This window comes from Phascolarctos cinereus, unplaced genomic scaffold (genome assembly GCF_003287225.1).
Source record: "Phascolarctos cinereus isolate Bilbo 61053 unplaced genomic scaffold, phaCin_HiC Scaffold_4;HRSCAF=312, whole genome shotgun sequence".
NCBI classification, from domain to species: Eukaryota; Metazoa; Chordata; class Mammalia; order Diprotodontia; family Phascolarctidae; genus Phascolarctos; species Phascolarctos cinereus.
The window spans coordinates 698,810,017-698,830,192 of record NW_027555847.1 but is presented as its reverse complement, the minus strand read 5'-3'; the positions used below and the strand labels follow the sequence as shown (position 1 = coordinate 698,830,192).

Below are 20,176 nucleotides of genomic sequence, written 5' to 3'. Positions count from 1 at the left end.
AGGCAGGTCTTTCTGACTTCTCAGGGGGACTCTCAGGCATCCCTGAAAATCTTTGAAGGGTTCTCTGAGGTCAAAACTATTTTCATTATAATACATATAATTCATAATAATGTTTTAATTTCTAGTGCAGTAAACATTGCTAGATATAACTCACATAAACAAAAGCTGTTTAGGAGGATGCCCAACAATTTTTTAAGAATGTAAAGGGGTTGTGAGACCCAAACATTTGCTGCCCTGGATCATTGAATTGCTCTTGGCCCCATGTTCTCATCTGCATAGGAATTTGACTCGTGGGTACAAATGGAACCTGCTCATGCATGACCTTTCATGCTACTTAACTCTTATTCATGGGATCTCTATTGTTGCTCAGTCATTCCAGTTGTGTCAGACTCTTTGTGACCCCATTTGGGGTTTTCTTGGCAGGGATACTAGAGTGGTTTGCCATTTCCTTCTCCTGTTCATTTTACAGATGAAACTGAGACAAACAGGGTGAAGTGACTCGCCTGGGGTCACATAGCTAATAAGTGTCTGAGGCCTGACTTGAACTCAGGAAAGTGAGTCTTCCTGATTCCAAGCCCAGTGTTCTATGCACTTCACCACCTAGCTGCCCCTACAATCTAATGGCAGAAGACAAGATAGACAAGGAAGCTGACAGGGAGGTGGGGAAGCAGAGAGGAAAGGGAAGGTATATGTGTTCATTCAACATTTATTCAACAAACATTTATTATTACACGATTCCTCTGTGCCAGACACTGTACTAGGCAATGGAGATACAAAGAAAGACCCAATAGTCCTGACTTTCAAGGACTTGGGGGAAAACAACATATATATATATATATATATATATATATATATATATATATATATGTTAAAGTCAATGCAAATATATATTATATATATATATATATTATATATATATATATATATATATATATATATATATATATATATATATATGTTAAAGTCAATGCAAAATATATACAAAGTAGATACCAAGTAATTTCCAGGGAGGAGAAGGGATGCTAGCATCTGGTCCAAGTTGTTGGACAAGAGGTGGAATCTGAGCCAGCCTTCAAAGGGAGCCTGGAATTCTAAGAGGAGATAAGGATGGAGGGCATGAGGGCAGTGGCAGAATCTGGGCAAAGGTCCGGAGGCAGGAAATTTGGGGTGTGGGGAATGACAAGTCTGGTTAGAACTGTGGAATTATGATTTTCATATGAATTGATATAATATGTGTAATGAATATACTAAGAGATTAGATTCTCAAAATTTTTCTATCTTGAGTCAGACTTACAATACAGCTTAAATTGATTAGTCAAACTTTGACAACTCTCACAATCACTGTCATCACTGCCTACGTGCCTTAAGTGAAGCGAATCCAAGATTGTAAAACCTATTTCCATCACAGACCTTTGGTCCTATGACCCACCAAGTAACGACCCCCAAAGACTGTTGAACAATGCTGTTCCCACAGAACTTGAGGACATCTGTACATTAGTATCACGAGATTTGTGGGCTGGTTGTGGGAAACCACTGAGGTCCCAGGAATGATTGTCTATAATCCGCCTTCCCCCCTCCCTTCCCATTGTAATTTATCTATCTAATCTCTGTCTTCACTTCAGCAAGGTGGAGTCCTGATCAGGAGAATTCCTGATGTGCAAACCTGTTCTTCATTATGAAATTAAATTCATCAAATGGCTCCCTGATTACTGGCACTTTGTCTCTAGCCTGCTGTTTCTTCATTCTCAGGTGAGAGCCTGGCTCAGGAAAATCTTGTTAACAGCACATAACTCATGTGTAGGACAGTGATAGGCAAAAAAAAATTTTTCTCATTCATTTCATTCCATAAACCAGATTTCAAAGGGCTTACGTTGCCAGAGGAATTTGTGTTTGATCCCAGAGGCATGAGGGACCTTCCTGAGCAGGGGAGTGACATGGTCAGACTGGCAGCTGCGTGAGAAACTGATCGGAGAGGGAAGAAAGCAGCTGGCACTGATTGCAGATGCCAGCTTGTTCCTTACTCGGTAGTAGGGTTTTTGTTTTCTTATTTCAGTCACCCAAGGGAGGCTCTTTGTGGCCAGTGGATTCCAAGTTAGAATTCTACCTACCCTGGCACCCAGGATTATAGGATCAGATTTAGAACTAGAACACTCATCATTCCCCAGAAATGTTCTCTGTGTGACTTTAAGGAAAGGCCTTAGAAGTCACCTAGTCCAGTCCATCCCACCATTTTACAGATGAGGAAAACTGAGGTACCAAGAAACTTAAGTGATTTGCTGCTGGGCTTGAGCCAGATTACAAACCCAAGCCATTCCTCTCCATATTCAGCAGCCTTTCTGCCGTACCTTGCAAGAGAATAGGAGATGTAGTCCAAGGCTGGAAAGAGAATACTCCCTGAAGCCATCTGGGTGGGAAGGGAGGACTCTGCTTTAGCAGAGGATCAGGGCTCAGAGCCAAGGAGCTAGGTAAGAATTAAGCTAAAGGAAAAACAGTGAATGGACTGGTGGTTGGAGGCAAGAGAAAGGTGCTATTTAAAAACAGAATAAAGCCCCAAGCTGCAGAGGTTTCCAGAAGGAAGTCCCTGGCCACTTTAAGGAAGAGCAGACCAGAACATGCCCTGGCTGGTTCTCCCAATGTGTGAGATGCGACTCAAATTAAAAAACACATTTAGAGGTTTCTCTAGGAACAGAAAGTTAATTTATTTGCTATTCTCAGGAACAGGGTGTCCCTCCACCAGTATGTTCTGATGAGGGGAAACAGATTACAGAAGCAAAGAAGCAGATTAAATAAACCTAATGAGTAAAGCCCTCTCCCACCAACTAGCCAATGTTTGGCTCACAATCTGAACTCGAAAGTCTTCCATATAAACAGAAAAAACAAAGAAACAATATACATATCCATATTTAGCCCCCTAGTTTACTGCAGTGTTGCCAAAGAAATAATTAAAAATGTGCAGTCAAGCTAGACACTGTACTGTATAGCCAGGTCACCATGACCGGGATATAACAACAGGTACAAACTTTAACTACTGAGATAACAATGGGATAAAAACACTTCTAAGAAGTCTTTCAAGGGACCCTTCATCCCACTCAGTCTTATCCCAAACCTTAATTACACTGAGGAGTCTTCACTGGGACATCCCATTCACCAAGATAACGCTCTTCTGTTCAGGCCCAGGGGCAACTTCTGAAGAGTCCAGAGCTCCCCTGAAGGGGTCCTTAGGATCATAAGATTTCCCTGAGAGACTGCTCCCTCCTCCCTGATCCCTGCATGTGATTCACCTTCCAAGAGAGACCTTTGTCCATTTCCCCAGCCCAGGAGGCTTCAATAACCTCGGCTCTGGCCTGAGTCCACTGAGGAAAGAGGAAAAGAGGGAGAGAGAATCCAGGAGAGGAGGGAGGAAGGGAGAAAGGGAGAAAGGGGAAAGGGAGAAGAGGGAGCAAAAGACTCTGGGGAAGGAAGGACAGTGAAGGTCGAAGGCAGGGGGACAGAGGGAAGACAGGAAGAAGGGAAGGAAAGGAGAGAGGAACAGAGAGGAAAAGGAGAAGGGAGAGAGGGAAAGAGAAGGAAAGAAGAGAAAGAAAGAAAGAAAGAAAGAAAGAAAGAAAGAAAGAAAGAAAGAAAGAAAGAAAGAAAGAAAGAAAGAAAGAAAGAAAGAAAGAAAGAAAGAAAGAGGAGAGATCTAGAGGAAAGACAGAAGAGAGAAGGACAAAGGGGGGAGGAGAAAGAGGGAAAGGAAAAGAGAGGAAGCGAAGGGAGGAAGGAAAGGAAGAGAGAAAAGGAAAGGGGGAGGGGGAAACGGGAACCGGACGGTGGGGAGGTGCCCTAGCCGTTTTCATAAATGACCCCAGCCATCCCGGGGACCTTGGGTCCGAGGGAGGAGGAGGTAAGGAGGTGAAAGAGAAAAAGGAGGAGAAGGGGAAGAAGCGGGGGGCGGAGGGGGTGGGGCCTCAACCACTTCTCTTCGAGTTGCAGAGGCTGCTCTAACTTAACGCCCGCCCTGAGCTTGGAAGCTGAGGCTCGGGACAGGGTAAGTCCTCTCTGCAATGGGCCGCTCGACCCATCCTGCCTCAGCCCCCACCCCTGCCCCTTCCTTTGCACCCCCCCACCCCCATCCCTGGACTTGGCAGGGGATTGGTAAGGGCAGAGTGGGTCTGAGATGGGTCAGAGCCGCTACGTCCTCCCTGGAGGCTGCGGTAGTGGGAGGGGAGCGGGATGGGACTAGACCCCGAGCTCTTCCCGGTAGGTGGGTGCTGGTCAAGGTATTCCGAGTCAGCAGGCCGACACAAGTATGGAACTAGGGCTCTGGGGCGCGGGGAGTTGCTGGGGAGACTAGCTGGCCTCAGTTGCCTGATCTGGAAAGTGGGAATGGGGAGCCTGCTCCGAGTTATTCCCTCCCTTCCTTCTCTTCCCCCATACCCCCGTCTCCTCGACCTCCTTGTCTGTCTTGTCCTCCAAGGAAGGTAGCTCTCCCTCTTCGGGTTTGCTGTACCCTAGGAGATCGAGTTAATCTGCCTTCCCCTCCTCCGCCTCCAGGTGCCTAGGAGCTGGAATGGACCCCTGGGACCTCTACTGTTCCAGGCTTCTTTCTCCTCTCCTGAGCGCTGCCCCCCTTTCCTCTGCTTGCTGGCTGCTCAGAGACCCCATCCCCATTGCCCATCGCCCCTCCGAGAGGGTTTCCAGAAGGAAGAATTGCCCCCCCACTGCCTGGTACAAGAGAGAACGCTGACTGTATGGGTCAGCCCAGCTCAACCCAGCTCACCACAGAAACATCAGTCCTGTGGCCAAAAAAATGAAGACTAGAGTAACTGCTAAAAACCTTAGAACTTAGAGAATGTCAGATCTGGGAGGGACCTTAGAACTTGGAATGAAGATCTCGAATCATGGAGCATTTATTAATTTGAGTATGGGAATAACAAAATATTCCTACCATGTGCCCAGGCTTGACGCTGAAGTTATGAAGATAAAAACAGAACCTGCTTTTTAGAAACTTATGTTCTAATGACATGGAATATGGAAGAGATCTTAGAACATAGAACGTTTGTGGTCCAAGGGCCCTTAAGGCGTAGAATATGAGAATTGCCAGGGCCTGTAGAACAGGGAATGTCAGATGGGAGAGCTTAGAACACAGAATGTCAGAGCTATATTGTATTGTATTGTACTGAAACCTTCCAGAAGTGGAAGGAGCATCTAGAAGGGACCTAGAACATACATTCATAGAACTGGGAAAACCTTAGAGTAGACAAAATGGAATCGGAATTCCCCTCATAAAGAGTACACTCCAACTTCCTTATTTTATAGAGGAAGAATCTTAGGTCTGAAGAGGAGACTTTGTGGCCCAAGATCAGCCAGCCCAGCTATGGCTGAGCTCCCCTGGGATCTTGCTTCTCTAGTCTTTACCTCCTGCCTTCTCCACCCTTGTCCCTTCAAAGCTCAAGCTTTCCCTGAAAGTATTATAGAAATACCCACAGGACCTGCAGAGCAGTCTTTTTTGAGCAGGAAGAGCCCTGAACTGGCCTTTGCACACTCTCTGCTCAGTTCCTGCCCTTCTGTATGGCCAGAGGCAAGGGATTTCCCTCACCGGGCTTCACTCCATAGAAAGAAATCAATGGACTCAATAATCACTGATATGTACGTATTGATTGATTATCTCTTTAGATTTTTGCAACATCCCTCTGAGGGGGAGTACAGTAAAAAGAGGACAATAACAGCCCCTACCTCCCAGGGTTGCTATAGGGATTAAATGAGATAATATTTGTGAAGTACTTAGTACAGTACCTGACACTTAGTAGGTGCTATATATAAATGCCATCATCATTATATCTATTATTATTATTATTATCTCCCTGCCAGGATTGTTGTGAGGATCAAATGAAATAATATTTGTAAGGCACTTAGTACAGGGCCTGACACATAGTGGGCACTATAGAAATATTATTATTATATTATCATTATCATTATTATCTACATCCCGAGGTTGTTATGAAGATCAAATGAGATCTTTTGTGAAAAGCTTAGCACAGTGCCTGGAACACAGTAGGCACTATGTAAGTGCTAGCTATCATTATTTTTATTATTCCTTCAGAAATTATCACTCCCATTTTACAAATGAGGAAGGTGAAGTTCAAAAAAGTTATGTGACTTGCCCAGGGTCACTTACTTAGGAAGCATCAGAGACAAACTTTGAACTCAGATCTTCCTGATTTCTACCCTATTACTTGAGAGGCTTTGAGGCCTTTGGTTACAATTTCCACCGGAAAGGTGTTAGGGCGTGTACATCCCTCTGTTCTCTCTACCAGGCTGCCTCAACTCTTGAGGTCATAGGATGGGAAGATTTTAAGCTAAAAGGGACCCATGGAGGTCCTCAGCTTCAGCCCCCTCATTTCACAGATGACTAGACTGAGACTCAGAAAGGAGAACTAGAATCACAGGACAAGTGATTTAGAGCTTTTCAGCTTTATGACACATTGCTGACCTTCACAGGTTGTCTTTCAGTCATACTGACTTTCCTATTGTACCTTATTTATAGCCCTCTATCTCCCCCCTCCACCCCTGTGCCTGGCACGCACTGCCTCAACTCTACCTCTCGGACTCTTATTTCTTCAAGAATTAGCTGACAGTAACCATCCTTTACATGAAGCCTTTCTAACTCCTTCCAATCATTTTGTATTTATTTGTATGCATTTTTCATGTGCATGTAGTTTATGTTGTATATATATATATACACATACGTGTATGTAGGTACATATACTTACAGATATTTAGTATATATAGGCACATGTGTATATATACATACACACACATTTTGTCTCCTCCCAGATGTAAGCTTCTCTCACATCTGACTTCGTATCCCTAGCACCCCTGGTACAATACCTGGTTGGTTGATTGATTGATTCAGCTGGAAGGGGCCTTCTCAGTGATCACTAGTCTGAACCCCTCACTTTACACATGAGAAAACTGAAGCCTAAATCCTATAATTTGCTAAATATCCCCACTGTTGAGAAGATTATAGTCAGGAGCTCATAGGTTAAATATTTAGGTCTCATGGGGGAGGCTGAGGTAGCATAGTGGACAAAGTGCTCCTTGGCCTGGAGTTAAGAAGACTCATCTTCCTGCCTCAGACACTGACTAGCTGTGTGACCCTGGGCAAGTCACTCAACTGTTTTTACCTCAGTTTCCTCATCTGTCAAATGAGCTGGAGAAGGAAATGGCAAACCACTCCAGGATCTCTGCCAAGAAAACCCCAAATGGGGTCATGAAGAGTCAGACACAGCTGGACAATAACAAGACTTCTTTGTCACTGGCCGCCCAGTTGAAGATGCTCTCCGCTCTTGGAGTAACAGGAACCAGCCACTAATTGCCTGGAAGTGCAAAGGCTGTAGGAATCAGCGCTCCCGAGGATGGCTGGCCCTCCCTTCTGCTGCCATGTTGTACTGGCAGGTTCTTGGGTGCAGTTTCCATGGGAAAGGCGGTGGAGTGTGCCAGTCCCTGGGTCCTTAGTGGGTGGTGGTTCTTGCCCCGGTTACGTGCTATCAGCAAAGCTTCCGGGAGGCCCCTTGGCCAGCTTCTGTCTTGTGTAAAGCTGGGGTTTCACTTGATTTTTCTTGGGGAGAAAGCTGGGGGAATGGAGACAGGACTCTGCACGCAAGAGAAGGCAAGCTGGTGATGGGACGGTACCGGAGCATGAGGCAACATGAGGTTTTGAAAACTTTCTTTGAAAGGAGCTTTGCACAACTCCGTAGTCATTTGGCAACAGACAGGAAGCATGTGACATTAGGATGCCCTGAATAAATTCCTCTCCGATAATCCCCACATGATCACAGGATCACGGATCTAGAACTGAAAGGAACCACCCTTGGCATCTAGTCAATCAAAAAGCATTAATTAACCACTTACTGTATAGTCAGGATATCAATAAGTCAAAAAGCATTTATTAAGCACTTACTGTATAGCCAGGATATCAATCAAAAAACAACTATTGGGCACTTACTGCATAGTCAAGATATCAATCAAAAACAATTATTAAGCACTTACTGTATAGTCAGGATCAATTAATCAAAAAGTATTTATTAAGCACATTTGTATATCAGGATATCAATCAATCAAAGAGTGTTTATGAAGCACTTACTGGACAGTCCAGATAGCAATCAATCAGCCAGTTAGTTATCAAGCACTTATTACATCGCCAGTACTGGAAGGGTAGGTGCTGGAAATACAAAGAAAAATTAAAAACAATCCCTGACCTTGAAGAACTGATATTCTAATGGTCAAGACAACTTATATAGAGTCAAAAGGAACTGGGAAGTGCCTGGGGAGGTGGAAAGGATTAGCATCTGGGACAGGGTGGAGGAGGAGGAGTGCTGTGAGCTAAGTCTTAAAGGAAGCCAGAGATTCTAAAAGGCAGAGGTGAAGAGGGAAAGCATTCCAGCCATTGCACCTGAAAAAGAATCCCTTCTATAATATCTATTATATATTTTATATATATGTGTGTGTGTGTGTGTATAGATATATCTCTATGTCTATAGAGATATATCTATAAAGAGATATCTATATATCGATCTATATGTAGGTATAGATATATATGTAGATATAGATGTCTAGATAGAAATATAGCACCTCCAGGAAAGGGTAACTCACGGCTTCCTGACACTGCCCATTCCACTTTGGAACAACAAATTTACCTGTTAAGGTTCCTTAACTCAAACCTAAAGATAGATTGATTAGAAAGGGGAGAAAGAGAGTGGGCAGCTAGGTGGTGTAGAGGATAAGAGACACCAGGCCTATAGAAATAGGAAAGTCTGGAGGTGAGATTGAAGTTTCATTTTGAACATTTGAGACACCAATGGGACTTGGATTCAAACCTAGCCTCGGACACTTACTAGCTGTGTGACCTTGGGCAAGTCACTGAACCCTGTTTGCCTCAGTTTCCTTATCTGTAAAATGAGCTGGAGAAGGAAATGGAAAACTGCTCCAGTATCTTTACCAAGAAAACCCTAAATGGAGTCACAAAGAGTCAGACATTACTAACAACAACAACAGAAAAAGGAGAGCTAAGTAAAAGACAGCTAAGATATTTTGGGGCCTCTGACAGTGAACTTAATGTTCATGTATTGACAACATACCTTTCATACAACAAGAATAGCAGAAAAAGGAAAGACTGGAGACAAGCAATCAATGAATATTTGTTAAGCACCTACTAAGTGCCATTCCTACTTCCTGCCAGTTTAGTGCTACCGAGACCAATTATCAGCTATTTTAATAGTCAGAATGGATTGAAATGGATTGGTAGCTGAGTGAGTAGAGAGAAAGGGATGGATTTGAGAGATGTTGTGGATATAAATTGTAACCTCCTTGAGGGCAGAGACTTTTCATTGTTGTCTTTGTATTCCTAGCACCTAGAAGAATCCCTGACACACAGTAGGCACTTAAATGAATTTAATTTAATTAATTTAATTTAATTAAAGATAACTGAAAGAGATGTTGTGGAGGTCTCAGAAACTAGTTATGAGGGCAAAGAAGGTATTAAAGATGACCACAGGTTATGAACCTGGTGGCTGAGAGGATGATGGCTGGTACTCTTCACAGAAATAGGAAAGTCTGGAGGTAAGATTGAAGTTTCATTTTGAACATTTGAGACACCAATGGGACATCCAGAAAGGGATGGATAAATGAACAAATGAATGAATGAGTGAGTGCAAAAGCATTTGTTAAGTGCTTCCTATGACCCAAACACTGTGCTAGGCACTAGGGATACAAATTCAACAGAAGGCAGTTGATGATGCCAGACTAGAACTCAGGAGAAAGATGGGGACTGAACACAGAGATCTGGGGCTCCTCTACAGAGAGATGGTCATTGAACCTATGAGAGCTGGGGTTGAACAGAGAGAAAAGGGGGCCCAGGACAGTCTTCACACTAAGGAGGTGGGAAGAGAATGAAGAACCAACAAAGAAGATGGAAAAGGAAGAAACATACAGGTAGGAGAACCAGGAGACACCAGTGTCATCCAAGCCAATGAAGGAGAGGGTGGTCAACGGGGATAAGAGGTTAAGGAAGAGTTGTTCAATCATGTTAGACTCTTGCTGATCCCATTTAGGTTTTCTTAGAAAAGATACTGGAGTGGATTGTCGTTTCTTTCTCCAGCTCATTTTACAGATGAGGAAACTGAGGCAAATAAGGTAAAGTGACTTGCCCAGGGCCATACAGCTAGTAAGTCTGAAGCTGGATTCAAACTCAGGTCTTCCTGACTTTAGCCCTGGGCACTCTATCCACTGCACCACCTAGCTTCCTATCAAGAAATGAGGAAAAGATCATTGGATTAAGCAACAAAGAGGGTTGTTGAGAGTGATTACAGTACAGTGGTGGACTTGGAAACCATACAGTAAAGAAATAATAATAGCAACAACAATATCAGCATTTATATAACACTTTAAGGTTAGTGAAGATGTGTCCATTTATTTAATCCTCATCACAACCCTATGAGGTAGGTGCTATTATTACAGTCCATTTTACAGTTACTGAGACAAGCAGGTTAAAGGGACTTGCCCAGGGTCACACAGCTAGTAAATGTCTGAGGCTAGATTTGAACTCAGATCTTCCTGACTCCCAGACCCAACAGACTCTCCGTTATACCACTGGTCATGATGTGGAGGAGAGCACTTCAGCAGACTGCTCTTTCTAGTTGAGCAGTAAAAGAGCTAAGATATTTGGGGGCCTCTGGCAGTGATTTATGTATTGACAACATACCTTTCTTTTAATCACTCCTATTCCCAGCCTCCACATCATCCCAGATCCTTCCCACTGATACTGCCCCTGCCCTCAAGGACCTATCTATGCAAGAGAAGTTGGAGTTAATCAAGGGAGGGAAGGCACTGGTATCAAGTAGAGCAGCTGACAAGATTATACCCACACCTTAGGAACGTCTGGGTCCAGTGGCAGGATGTAGATCAGGACAACTGGAGATAGCCCCCTAGATACAGGCCATACAAAGAAAAACGCAAAACAGTTCCTGCCCTCAAGGGGCTTACACTCTATTAGCAAATATACTTTTCATAAGGGATGGGAACTGGACTTGTGATTTCATTGATCTAGTTCAATTGTTTTCAGTCATGTCCAATTATTCATGAACTCTTTTGGGGGTTTCTTTGCAAAGATACTGGAGTGGTTTTGCCATTTCTTTCTCCAGCTCATTTTACAGATGAGGAAACTGAGCCAAACAAGGTTAAGTTACTTGCCCAGAACCATCCAGCTCGTAAGTGTCTGAAAGCAGATTTGAACTCGGGTCTTCCTGACTCCAGGCCCAGCGCTCTATCCACTGTGCCACCCAGCTGCCGTTTCACTGATCAAGGGAACTCCCCAGTGAGGAAACTCCCTTTACCAATACAGGCTGATAACTTCTCTGCAGTCCTGGAGCACTGACCCAAGTCTGCTAGCAGTTAACATTAGGGTCAAGGGACTAGGCCCTACTGGTCCACTGGTCATCTCAAGTAACTAATTAGCAAAACTAATTTTGGATTCACCATGTCAGATAAGCTGTGAGGTGGGAGGGAGGGGAGCAGTACATGTTAGATGTCTAGGTCAAGGGAGCATGACAGAGTAGATAGAGTCCTGGACTTGGAGTCAGGAAGGCCTGAGTTCTAATCCCACATCAGACACCTACTCTATATGGAACTGCAGTTTTCTCTTCTGTAAAATGAAGATGATACCTGTAGTACCTCCTTCTCGGAGGCTCAGATGAGATAATGTTTGCAAAATCATTTTAAATGGCAGCTTTTATTATTATTACCAGGAAATAGAATCATAAGACTATAGATTTAAAGCCAGAAGGGACCTTAGAGACCATTGAGTCTGACTTCCTCATTTTATAGATGAAGAAACTGAGGTAGAGGAAGTGACTTGCCCAGGGTCACACAGCTGGTAAAGGACTGAGGCAGGATTTGAGCTGAAATGTTAAGAGCCAGAAGGGACCTTAGAAACCATCTAGCCCAGGGGTTCTTAGCCTGGGCTTGTTTATTTGTTTAAGATATTTTGATAACTGTATTTCAATATAACTAAGTTCCTTTGTAATTTTATTATTTTTTTTGATTTAAAAAAATTGTGAGGACACCAGGCTGCCAAAAGGGTCCATGACTCTAATAATAATAATAATAATAATAATAATAATAATTAGCAACTGTAAAAGGTTCCTGAAACACGTTGTGAATATGATCCTCACAACAACCCTGGTATGCAGGTGCTATTATTATTACTTCCATTTTACAGATGAGGAAACTGAGGCAGACAACAGGTGAGTGACTTGCCCAGAGTCACACAGCTAGTAAGTGTCTGAGGCTGGGGTTGAACTCAGATGTTCCCCGACTCCAAGCCCCACACTCTATCCACTATGCTACCTAGTTTCCCAAACAAATAAGTATGATAGGAAATAGGAAGGCAGAGAACACTTCCTAATCAATGGGGAAGTTGAAGAAGGCTTCCTGGAGGAGAAGACATGAGCTGAGTGTTGAAGCAAGGATTCTGACACTGAGATGAAGAAGATGTGCATTGTAGGCATGGGAATGCCCAGTGCACGTGTCCTGAGGCAGGAGATTGAGTACTGAGTTTGGGGAACAGCTACCAGTCAAGTTTGCAATGTAGAGTACACGAAGAGAAGGAAAGTGAATTATTAAGTCTGGAAAGGTAATTCAGAGCCAGACTTTGGAGAGCCTTGAATGCCAGGGTTAGAGGTAGTAGCATAGTTGATAAAATCCTAGCTTTGAGTCAGAAAAACCTGAGTTCAAATCCTGCCTCTTAGTAGTTGTATGATTCTAGACAAGTCACTTAACCTCTAGCCTCAGTTTCCTCACCTGGAAAATGGCGGCAATCATATCACCTACCTTGAAAGGTTGTCAAATGAGATCATATTTGTAAATTGCTTTGTGATGATTAATGAACTTTATAAATGCTAGTCATTGTCCCTTTTTCCTAGAGGTAGTAGGAAGCCACTGCAGGTTTGGAGTTTGTTTTTTGAGCAGAGAGGAGTGATTTGGTCACTTATGCCCTAGGAAGATTATTTTGATAATTATGCACAGGATATATTGGTGAAGGGGGAGACTAGAAGCAGAAAGGGCTATTAGGAAGGTATGACATTGGTCCAGGCAAGAGATGACTCCAGCTTCACCTGGGTGGTGGAAAGTGTGAGTAGAGAGAAGGGAAAGAACACACCTGGAGGGAAGGGAGAATTGACAAGATTTGGCAATGACTGGATGGGAGGGGGAACATAAGGGAGGAGTCCCAGGTGACTGATAGGGAGGATACTAGGGTCCTCAGCAGAAACAAGGAAGTGTGGAGGAGGGGTGTGCTTAGGGCAAAGATGAGGAGTATTTGAAGGTCTATTTGGGGTGCCCTGGGGAAGCCAGGCAGGTACCTGGGCTTCAGGAAGTCACTCCAACTTTGAAGTCTTAGTAACTCTAGATTGGGCAGGTAGGTGGAAAGAGTGGATAGAGCTCTGGACTTGGAATAAGGAAGACTCATCTTCCTGAGTCCAAATCCAGCCTCAAAAACTTACTAGCTGTATGACCTAAATGGGGTCATGAAGAGTCAGACATGACTGAAAAATGACTGAGCAATGATAAACTATGTTAGAACCCTAATACAGTGGAAAGAGAGCTAGCTTTCAGGTCAAAGGCTTCAGATTCAAATCCTGCCTCTGAGGCTGTGAGCACATCCTTTAACTTCCCTAGGATTCAGTTTTCTCATCGGTGAAATGAGGCAATTGTATTAGATGGTCTCTGAGATTCCTTCTAGCCAAGAATTAGAATCCTAGAGGAGAAATGCCCTAAACAACACTTAAAAGCAAAGTTGTTTTTAATTTAAGATGAATGTATTACACAAGAGAACCCAACCACATTCTTCTTTTTTTCCAGATTCTGGAACAGCTGAAAAATGGGTACAGAAGAAAAAGAGGCAAGTAGATTTTTCATCACTAGAATTCAGACGGGAAGACTCCATAGAGGCAGGGGAATGGGGGGGGAGAGGAAAACAGCAGGGAGACTTGGGTTCAAGTCTTACCACTGACACAACCTGGCTGTGTGACCCTGGACAAGGGTCAGTGCCTCAGTGCCCCGAGGCCGCTCTCTAAGACTGTAAGTTCCAGATGAGCAGTCTAATCAACATGGAGAAAAGGAGTTTCTATATCTAGTGTTCCTCGTGAGGATGAAGAGACAACATCCAGGCAACAATGAGGAAGAGGAGAAGGATGAACATGCTCCCTAGCACTTCAAGGTTTCCAAAATGAGCTTCTCTGCACACCTACAGCAGCTAGTGGCACACTGGGCCTGGAATCAGGAAGACCTGAGTTCAAATCCAGCCTCAGACACTTACTGGCTGTGTGACCTTGGGAAAGTCACTTAACCGCTGTTTGCCTCCGTTTCCCCAATTGTAAAATGGGGATAACAATAATAGTACCTATCTCCCAGGTTTGTAATGAGGCTCAAATGAGATAATGAATTATAAAACACTTAGCACAGTGCCTGGCACATGTTAGGAGCTATACAAATGCTTACTCTCTTCTCTTCCCCATGGAAGACAGGGGATTCAGAGCACTATTAGCCTCATTCTAGAGACAAGGAAACAGACTGAAAGAGGGTCGAGAAACTCACCCAGTTAGTAAGCATCAGAGCCAGCCTCTCTGCTTTATTTGCCCCCTCCCCACCTTTTTTTGTAAGTCTGTAAGAGGAGCAAGAACAAAATTAGGTTCATTTGGTTGGACTGGGAATCAGGGGAACCTGGGTTCAAGTCTCTGCTCAGACATATTCTATCTGTAAAATTCTGGGTAAGTCACCTTCCAGCAAAAAGTCCAGCAGTGAAAAGGGGGTTGGGGGAGAGATGCTGAAGTAGGAGGAAGGTGAGGAGGCCAGGGAAGAACATGCCAGGTGACGTGAGTCAGGTGGAGGGACAGATATTTTAAGGCCCACAGGAACAAAACACACCTCTTCACAGATGATCTCAAAGTGAATTATGAAGTCAAGTTTTTTTTTTCCTGCTGCCTAATTCTATGATTCCATAAACTTGATCAGCCCTAGTCTGTGTGAGTTTGGAGTGGGAGAAGGAATCTGTTCCAAGGAAGTCTCTTCTTTTCTCCAGACCTCAGTTTCCCCATCTGTAAAATAAAGATAATATGGCTTACTGGCAGGTGGTGTGGTATAATAGCAAGAACGCTGAACTTGGAGTCAGGGACCTGGGTTGAAATCCAGACTCTGCCACTTAGTACCTGTGTGACCCAGGGCAAGTGACTTTCATTCCCTGGGCCTCAGTTTCCTCATCTATAAAAAGGAAGGGAAGATTCCTGCCAATCCTCTCATCCCCCAAACCTATTAGTGACACATCTAAAATTTTTGTATCATAGCCGTAAAGCAGAGGTCTACAGACCCCCAAAGGGATGGATAGGTGGATTTCATGAGATCTGTGAACTGGGATGGGGAAAAAATCTTCATTTTCACCAACCTCTGCCTAAAATTTAGCATTTCCTCCAACTGTGAATATAAGATATTCATATGTGAACATATGATTTGGAGCAGTAAATATGCTTCTCCAGACTGCCAAAGGGGTCCATGACTTCTTCAGTTATGTCTGACTCCTCAGGACCCCATTTGGGGTTTTCTTGGCAAAGATACTGCCATTTCCTTCCTGGCTCATTTTACACATAAGGAAACTGAGGCAAATAAGATTAAGTGACTTGCCCAGGGTCACACACCTTAGAGGGTTGGATTTGAACTCAGGTCCTCCTGACTCCAGGGCCAGCACTCTATTCACTTGCCCTTGCATCCATAGTAGGTGGTTAATAAATGCTTGTTGGATTTAATTGAATTGAAGCAGTACCTTAGTAGATGGGGAAAATGAGGTACAAAAAAATGGAAGCAACTTGCAGAGGATGACCTCAGGGTAGGCGCTAGAATGACAGGCTGCAGCCTGGGCTCCAGGCCCAGGGGGATTCCCCCTCTCAGACTCTTTGTACCAGGGCCTCCCCACCCCATCACGTGGGTTGGCATGCTAAATTTATGGTCGCCCTTCATGGACCTCACACTTCCTCTCTAGCCTTAAAAAGGAAAGTTTGTTACACTTATTTAAAGACTTCCCTGATTTAGAAAAAGAAAAAAAGCATTCCACCTAATCTGAGCCCCAAGCGTTGGTAAGGGTCCCGGGCAGCTGTGTTCCTGTGCACCACAGAGCTCAGTCCTGTTCTCCCTGCCCCGTCCCCAAGGACAGATTCTCTCCTAACTGTGACTCGAGAAGGAAGCATTTGCTTGAAAGACAGAAGCCCAAGAGAAAACTCTCCCATCTGGATGGTTCTCTGAAGTGAGGAAGGCGCAGGAACTTTGGTGGCCAGGCACTTTGGTGGCCAGGCTTGGTGACAATCTAGGCCACGAAGACAGGCTGCATCCAGATGTACTCAGACTGGTGGTTTCCACTGAGCTTGTTACTTCCCCGGCCTTGAGCCCGGATGGGAAGTTTCTGAAAAATGGAATAAAAACCATCCCCGCTCACCTCAAATGTGAAGGCATGCCAAGAGGCTCCTGATAGCCATTCTCTCCATTCTTGTTCCTGGGCCTCTCAGAAAGGCTGCATACCCATTGAGGCTTCCTGCTGGAGTGAAAAGATTTGGAGTCTGAGACTATTTAAATTCTGGCTCTTCCTCTTGCAACCCATGTGATCTCAGACATTTCACTTCCGATCTCTCAGTCTCGATTTCCCCATGTGTAAAACAAGAGGATTGGTCTAGATACACGAACAAGGGCTCTAATCAAATTTATGATCCTGTGATATCTTTTCTGTCTAGTGTAGGGGAATGGCCCAAAGATCAGGAGTGGAAAGTGAAGGAGGAGAAGCCACGCGCATGTTCAAGCCACCGTTTGGATGATCAGCCCCTGTGTAATAGAGAACTGCCGGCATTTCTTATTTGAGACTGGGTCTCCCCATCTCACCCAGACTCTTGGCCCCGCTCCTAACAGTGATTGGTGTACCAACTTTAACTTGCTCTATGTCTCCAGCCTGGGCTGGTTCAGCTCCCCTTCCTCAGCCCAATAGCCCTCTGCTCAGTCTGGAGGCTCACTCTATTAGTGCGAGACTCGGTGCAGACACCCAGTTGCCTCTAGCCCACTGCAGCTCAGAACTCTTGAGCACAGGAGGTCCATCAGCCCCAGCGTTGCCAGTATCAGGGATTAGAGGTGTGTGCTACCATGCCTGGCCAAACTGCCTGCATTTCTAAAAACAAACTTATTTAGACAGTTCTTAGAACCGTACAACATCTTCTTGCTGGCTGTTCTGTGTATCTTTTCTGCTTCACTGCATGGGTCGTTTTTTTTTTTTTAATGTCAATGACAGCATTCCTTAGACATCATTGAAAAAATAAACTTTCAAAATGCCTCTCAATATTGATTTCATAATTTAAAAAATACTGCTGTTTGCAAAAACAAGCATTTTGTGGACCCTGATCCTAATATATCACCCTGTGTGAAGCAAAATAGATATAAAAAAATTTTTTTTGGTTTAAAAGGTAGGAAGCTAACAGGAAGCTGTTCCAGATGAGAAAACTAAGGCCCAGTGAAGGGGCAAATGACATAGGACACAAAGCTGAGCTGAGATAAACCTTAGTTTTGGAGTCAAAGAAGAATTCCAACCTCTGCTCAAAAGTCTTCAGTGAAAAGGAGTCCACTCTCCTCCTGAGGTGGCCTGTGACACTTTTTGTTGGTGTTGTTAAGTTGTTTTTAGTCATATCTGACTCTCTCTGATCCCATTTGGGGTTTTCTTGGCAGAGATACAGGAGTGGTTTAGCATTTCCTTCTCCAGCTCATTTGACAGATGAGGAAACTGAGGCAAACAGGGTGAAGTGACTTGCCCAAGGTCACACAGTCAGTTGGTGTTTGAGGCCAGACTCTTTGGAGCAGCTTCAATACCTGGAGAATTTTCTCCTTCAATTCAGCTTCAGTCGGTCTCTCTGAAACATCCCTGGGTTGTTCATGGTCCAGACCTCTGAGCTGGAGCAGACTAAGTCAGAAACTGTCTTTCATATGACAAGCCTTCAAATGCCACTAGATAGTTTCCAGCTCCTCTTTTTCCCATCCTTGACTTCTGTTCTCAAAGCTACCATCATCTCTGGGCCCCTTACTATTTTCATCTCCCTCCACCAGAGATGGTCCGGCTCATTAATGGCCTTCCTAACAACACAGGGCAACCAAAATGGACGCCAGCCTCTGGACACGATCTGACCAGGCCAGTGGGCAGAAGAAGGCCTACTTCCCTTGTTTTAAATGCTCTACCCTCGTGGTAGGACTCTTCTTCTTGTACCCCCAGGGATGTCCAAGTAAATGCAAAGAATTGATGTTCCAAAAGAAGTTGAGAGGGGGGTAGTAATAGGGGTGGGAAGAGGAAGGGAAAGGAAAGAGACTTGACTGAAGAAATCTGCTACCCCGCGCCATGTTTCCTGGTCTTGTCCCCCCCCACTCCCGCACCTTGTTCACTCTTCACCCAATGGTGTCAGTTGAAATTTTAAGCTTAGTGGTTTGCTCAGTATTTGCTTATGTCTCCTTCTCATAAATGCAAACCAGCCCAATCAATAACATCCTGAAAGACAGAACTCTTGAGGGAATGTTAACCCAATTACTTCTCTTACACAAACAGCACACCAGAATAGGGAGATCAAATGCATGGCCTGTGGGCCAGGCCACATGCGGCCCAAGACACTCCTCTGATAGCCTGAAAATGTAGTTCCCATATGATTATAACGGTAATGCATTAATAAAAAAAATTTGATATGTCAATATGCGTGAGTCCTGAGGATCTCACACGCAAGGTAGCATTTGACCCCATCTTCCACTCCTCTTAGGAATGGTCTCAGCAGGCTGCTCACTCCCAGTATCCCAGTACCCTTGTTGATCCTACTCATACATCCTTCATGTCTGTCCTCTTTTCCCACCTTACATGACTACCACCCCATTACATCTCACCTCGGCAACTGCAGTAACCTCTTAGCTAGTCAGGAAGCGAGGTGGCTCAATAGATAGAGCATCAGGCCTAGAGTCAGGAAGACCTGAGTTCAATTCCAGCCCCCAACACTGACTGTGTGCCCCTGGACAAGTCATTTCACCCTTTTTGCCTCACTTTCCTCATCTGTAAATGAGGTAGGGAAGGGAGAGGTAAACCTTCTAGTATTTCTGCCAAGAAAACCCCAGATGGGGTCATGAAGATGACTCCATCAACTGAACAATTTTTCTTCTCTCTGATTAACCCTCCACACAGCTGTCAAAATCTTCCTCAATTATAAATCTGACCACGTCACTCAAGAATCTTCAAAGGATATCTGTTGCTTTGAGAATAAAATATCAACTCCCCTCCCCACCCTACTCCCCAGGAGAGTGTAAGCTCCTTGAGGCCGGGAATTTTTTTTTTCCCTTTTAACTCCCAGAGCCTAGCACAGGCTCTGGCCCAAGATCATGAACCAACATCATGAATATTTGTTAGATTGGATTGGAAGAGCCTGAACAAGATGGCGGCCAAGAAGGTCCTTTCCAATTCTAGAGCCATGCTCCAAAGGCAAGAGAGGACAAGTCTATTCTAGCTCAAGAAACCAATTGATGACCATCTGGATTCACACAAAGTCTAAACCAAGTGGCGTGGGGAGGAGGAAATGTTGTTTGCTCTACAAAAGGATGCTTTGCTTTACTGTAGGCTTGCTTTTTTAAAAACCAGCATCCTTGGCTCTTTTACAAGAGGCCCCAGATGGCCAAATTGGTCAAAATTCTGTTTATTCTCTACCTTTCAGGAACCTGACTCTTGTCTAAAAGGAAGTCTACACGTGCCTGTTTCCTTAGAATTCTGTGTGGTTTTTATTGTCATCTTCCACCCCACCCTCCATCCATTTCCACTTCCACCCCCAAAGTACATGCTTGCTTCTTCAGAATGTGGTCACCTGTGAACCGTGACCCACAGCTTTTCCTGTAGACAGCCAGCACATAGGGCTTGGGGGCCACCTAACAGCATCATCCCCCTCTCCCCCGGCCCTGCCCTGTGCATTGTATGATTGGACTGCAGAATAAAGCCCTTTGCTTACAACCAGGCAAACCACAAGGGCAGACTGGGGCTTCCTGCTGCCAGGTGTTTATAAAGCGCCTCAGTCCCAAAATAAGAGAACAAGAGAAACTCCTT

The 20,176-nt window shown here is 44.4% G+C and overlaps 1 protein-coding gene and 1 long non-coding RNA gene across 6 annotated transcripts in view; one reads left to right on the top strand and one right to left on the bottom strand.

The window, feature by feature from the left end:
• Positions 1-2,674: 2,674 nt before the first annotated feature.
• Positions 2,675-16,812, bottom strand: LOC110196828 (uncharacterized). Its single transcript, XR_013486481.1, has 2 exons — positions 16,520-16,812; positions 2,675-15,134 (listed from the first exon to the last, which is right to left on the bottom strand). It is a non-coding gene; the product is annotated as an uncharacterized LOC110196828 (long non-coding RNA).
• Positions 3,821-20,176, top strand: part of HVCN1 (hydrogen voltage gated channel 1) — a 40,086-nt gene continuing 23,730 nt past the window's right edge. The window contains exons 1-3 of one of the 5 annotated variants that reach the window (XM_020970232.2): positions 3,961-4,030; positions 4,537-5,631; positions 13,900-13,939. In XM_020970232.2, coding sequence (XP_020825891.1) covers positions 13,919-13,939 — 21 coding nt within the window. In that variant the 5' untranslated portion in view covers positions 3,961-4,030; positions 4,537-5,631; positions 13,900-13,918. Of the gene's footprint in view, positions 3,887-3,957; positions 4,031-4,536; positions 5,632-8,539; positions 9,976-13,899; positions 13,940-16,811; positions 20,126-20,176 lie in introns of those variants that run through there. The other 4 variants (XM_078154302.1, XM_020970235.2, XM_020970231.2 and 1 more) reach the window with 4 other exon arrangements.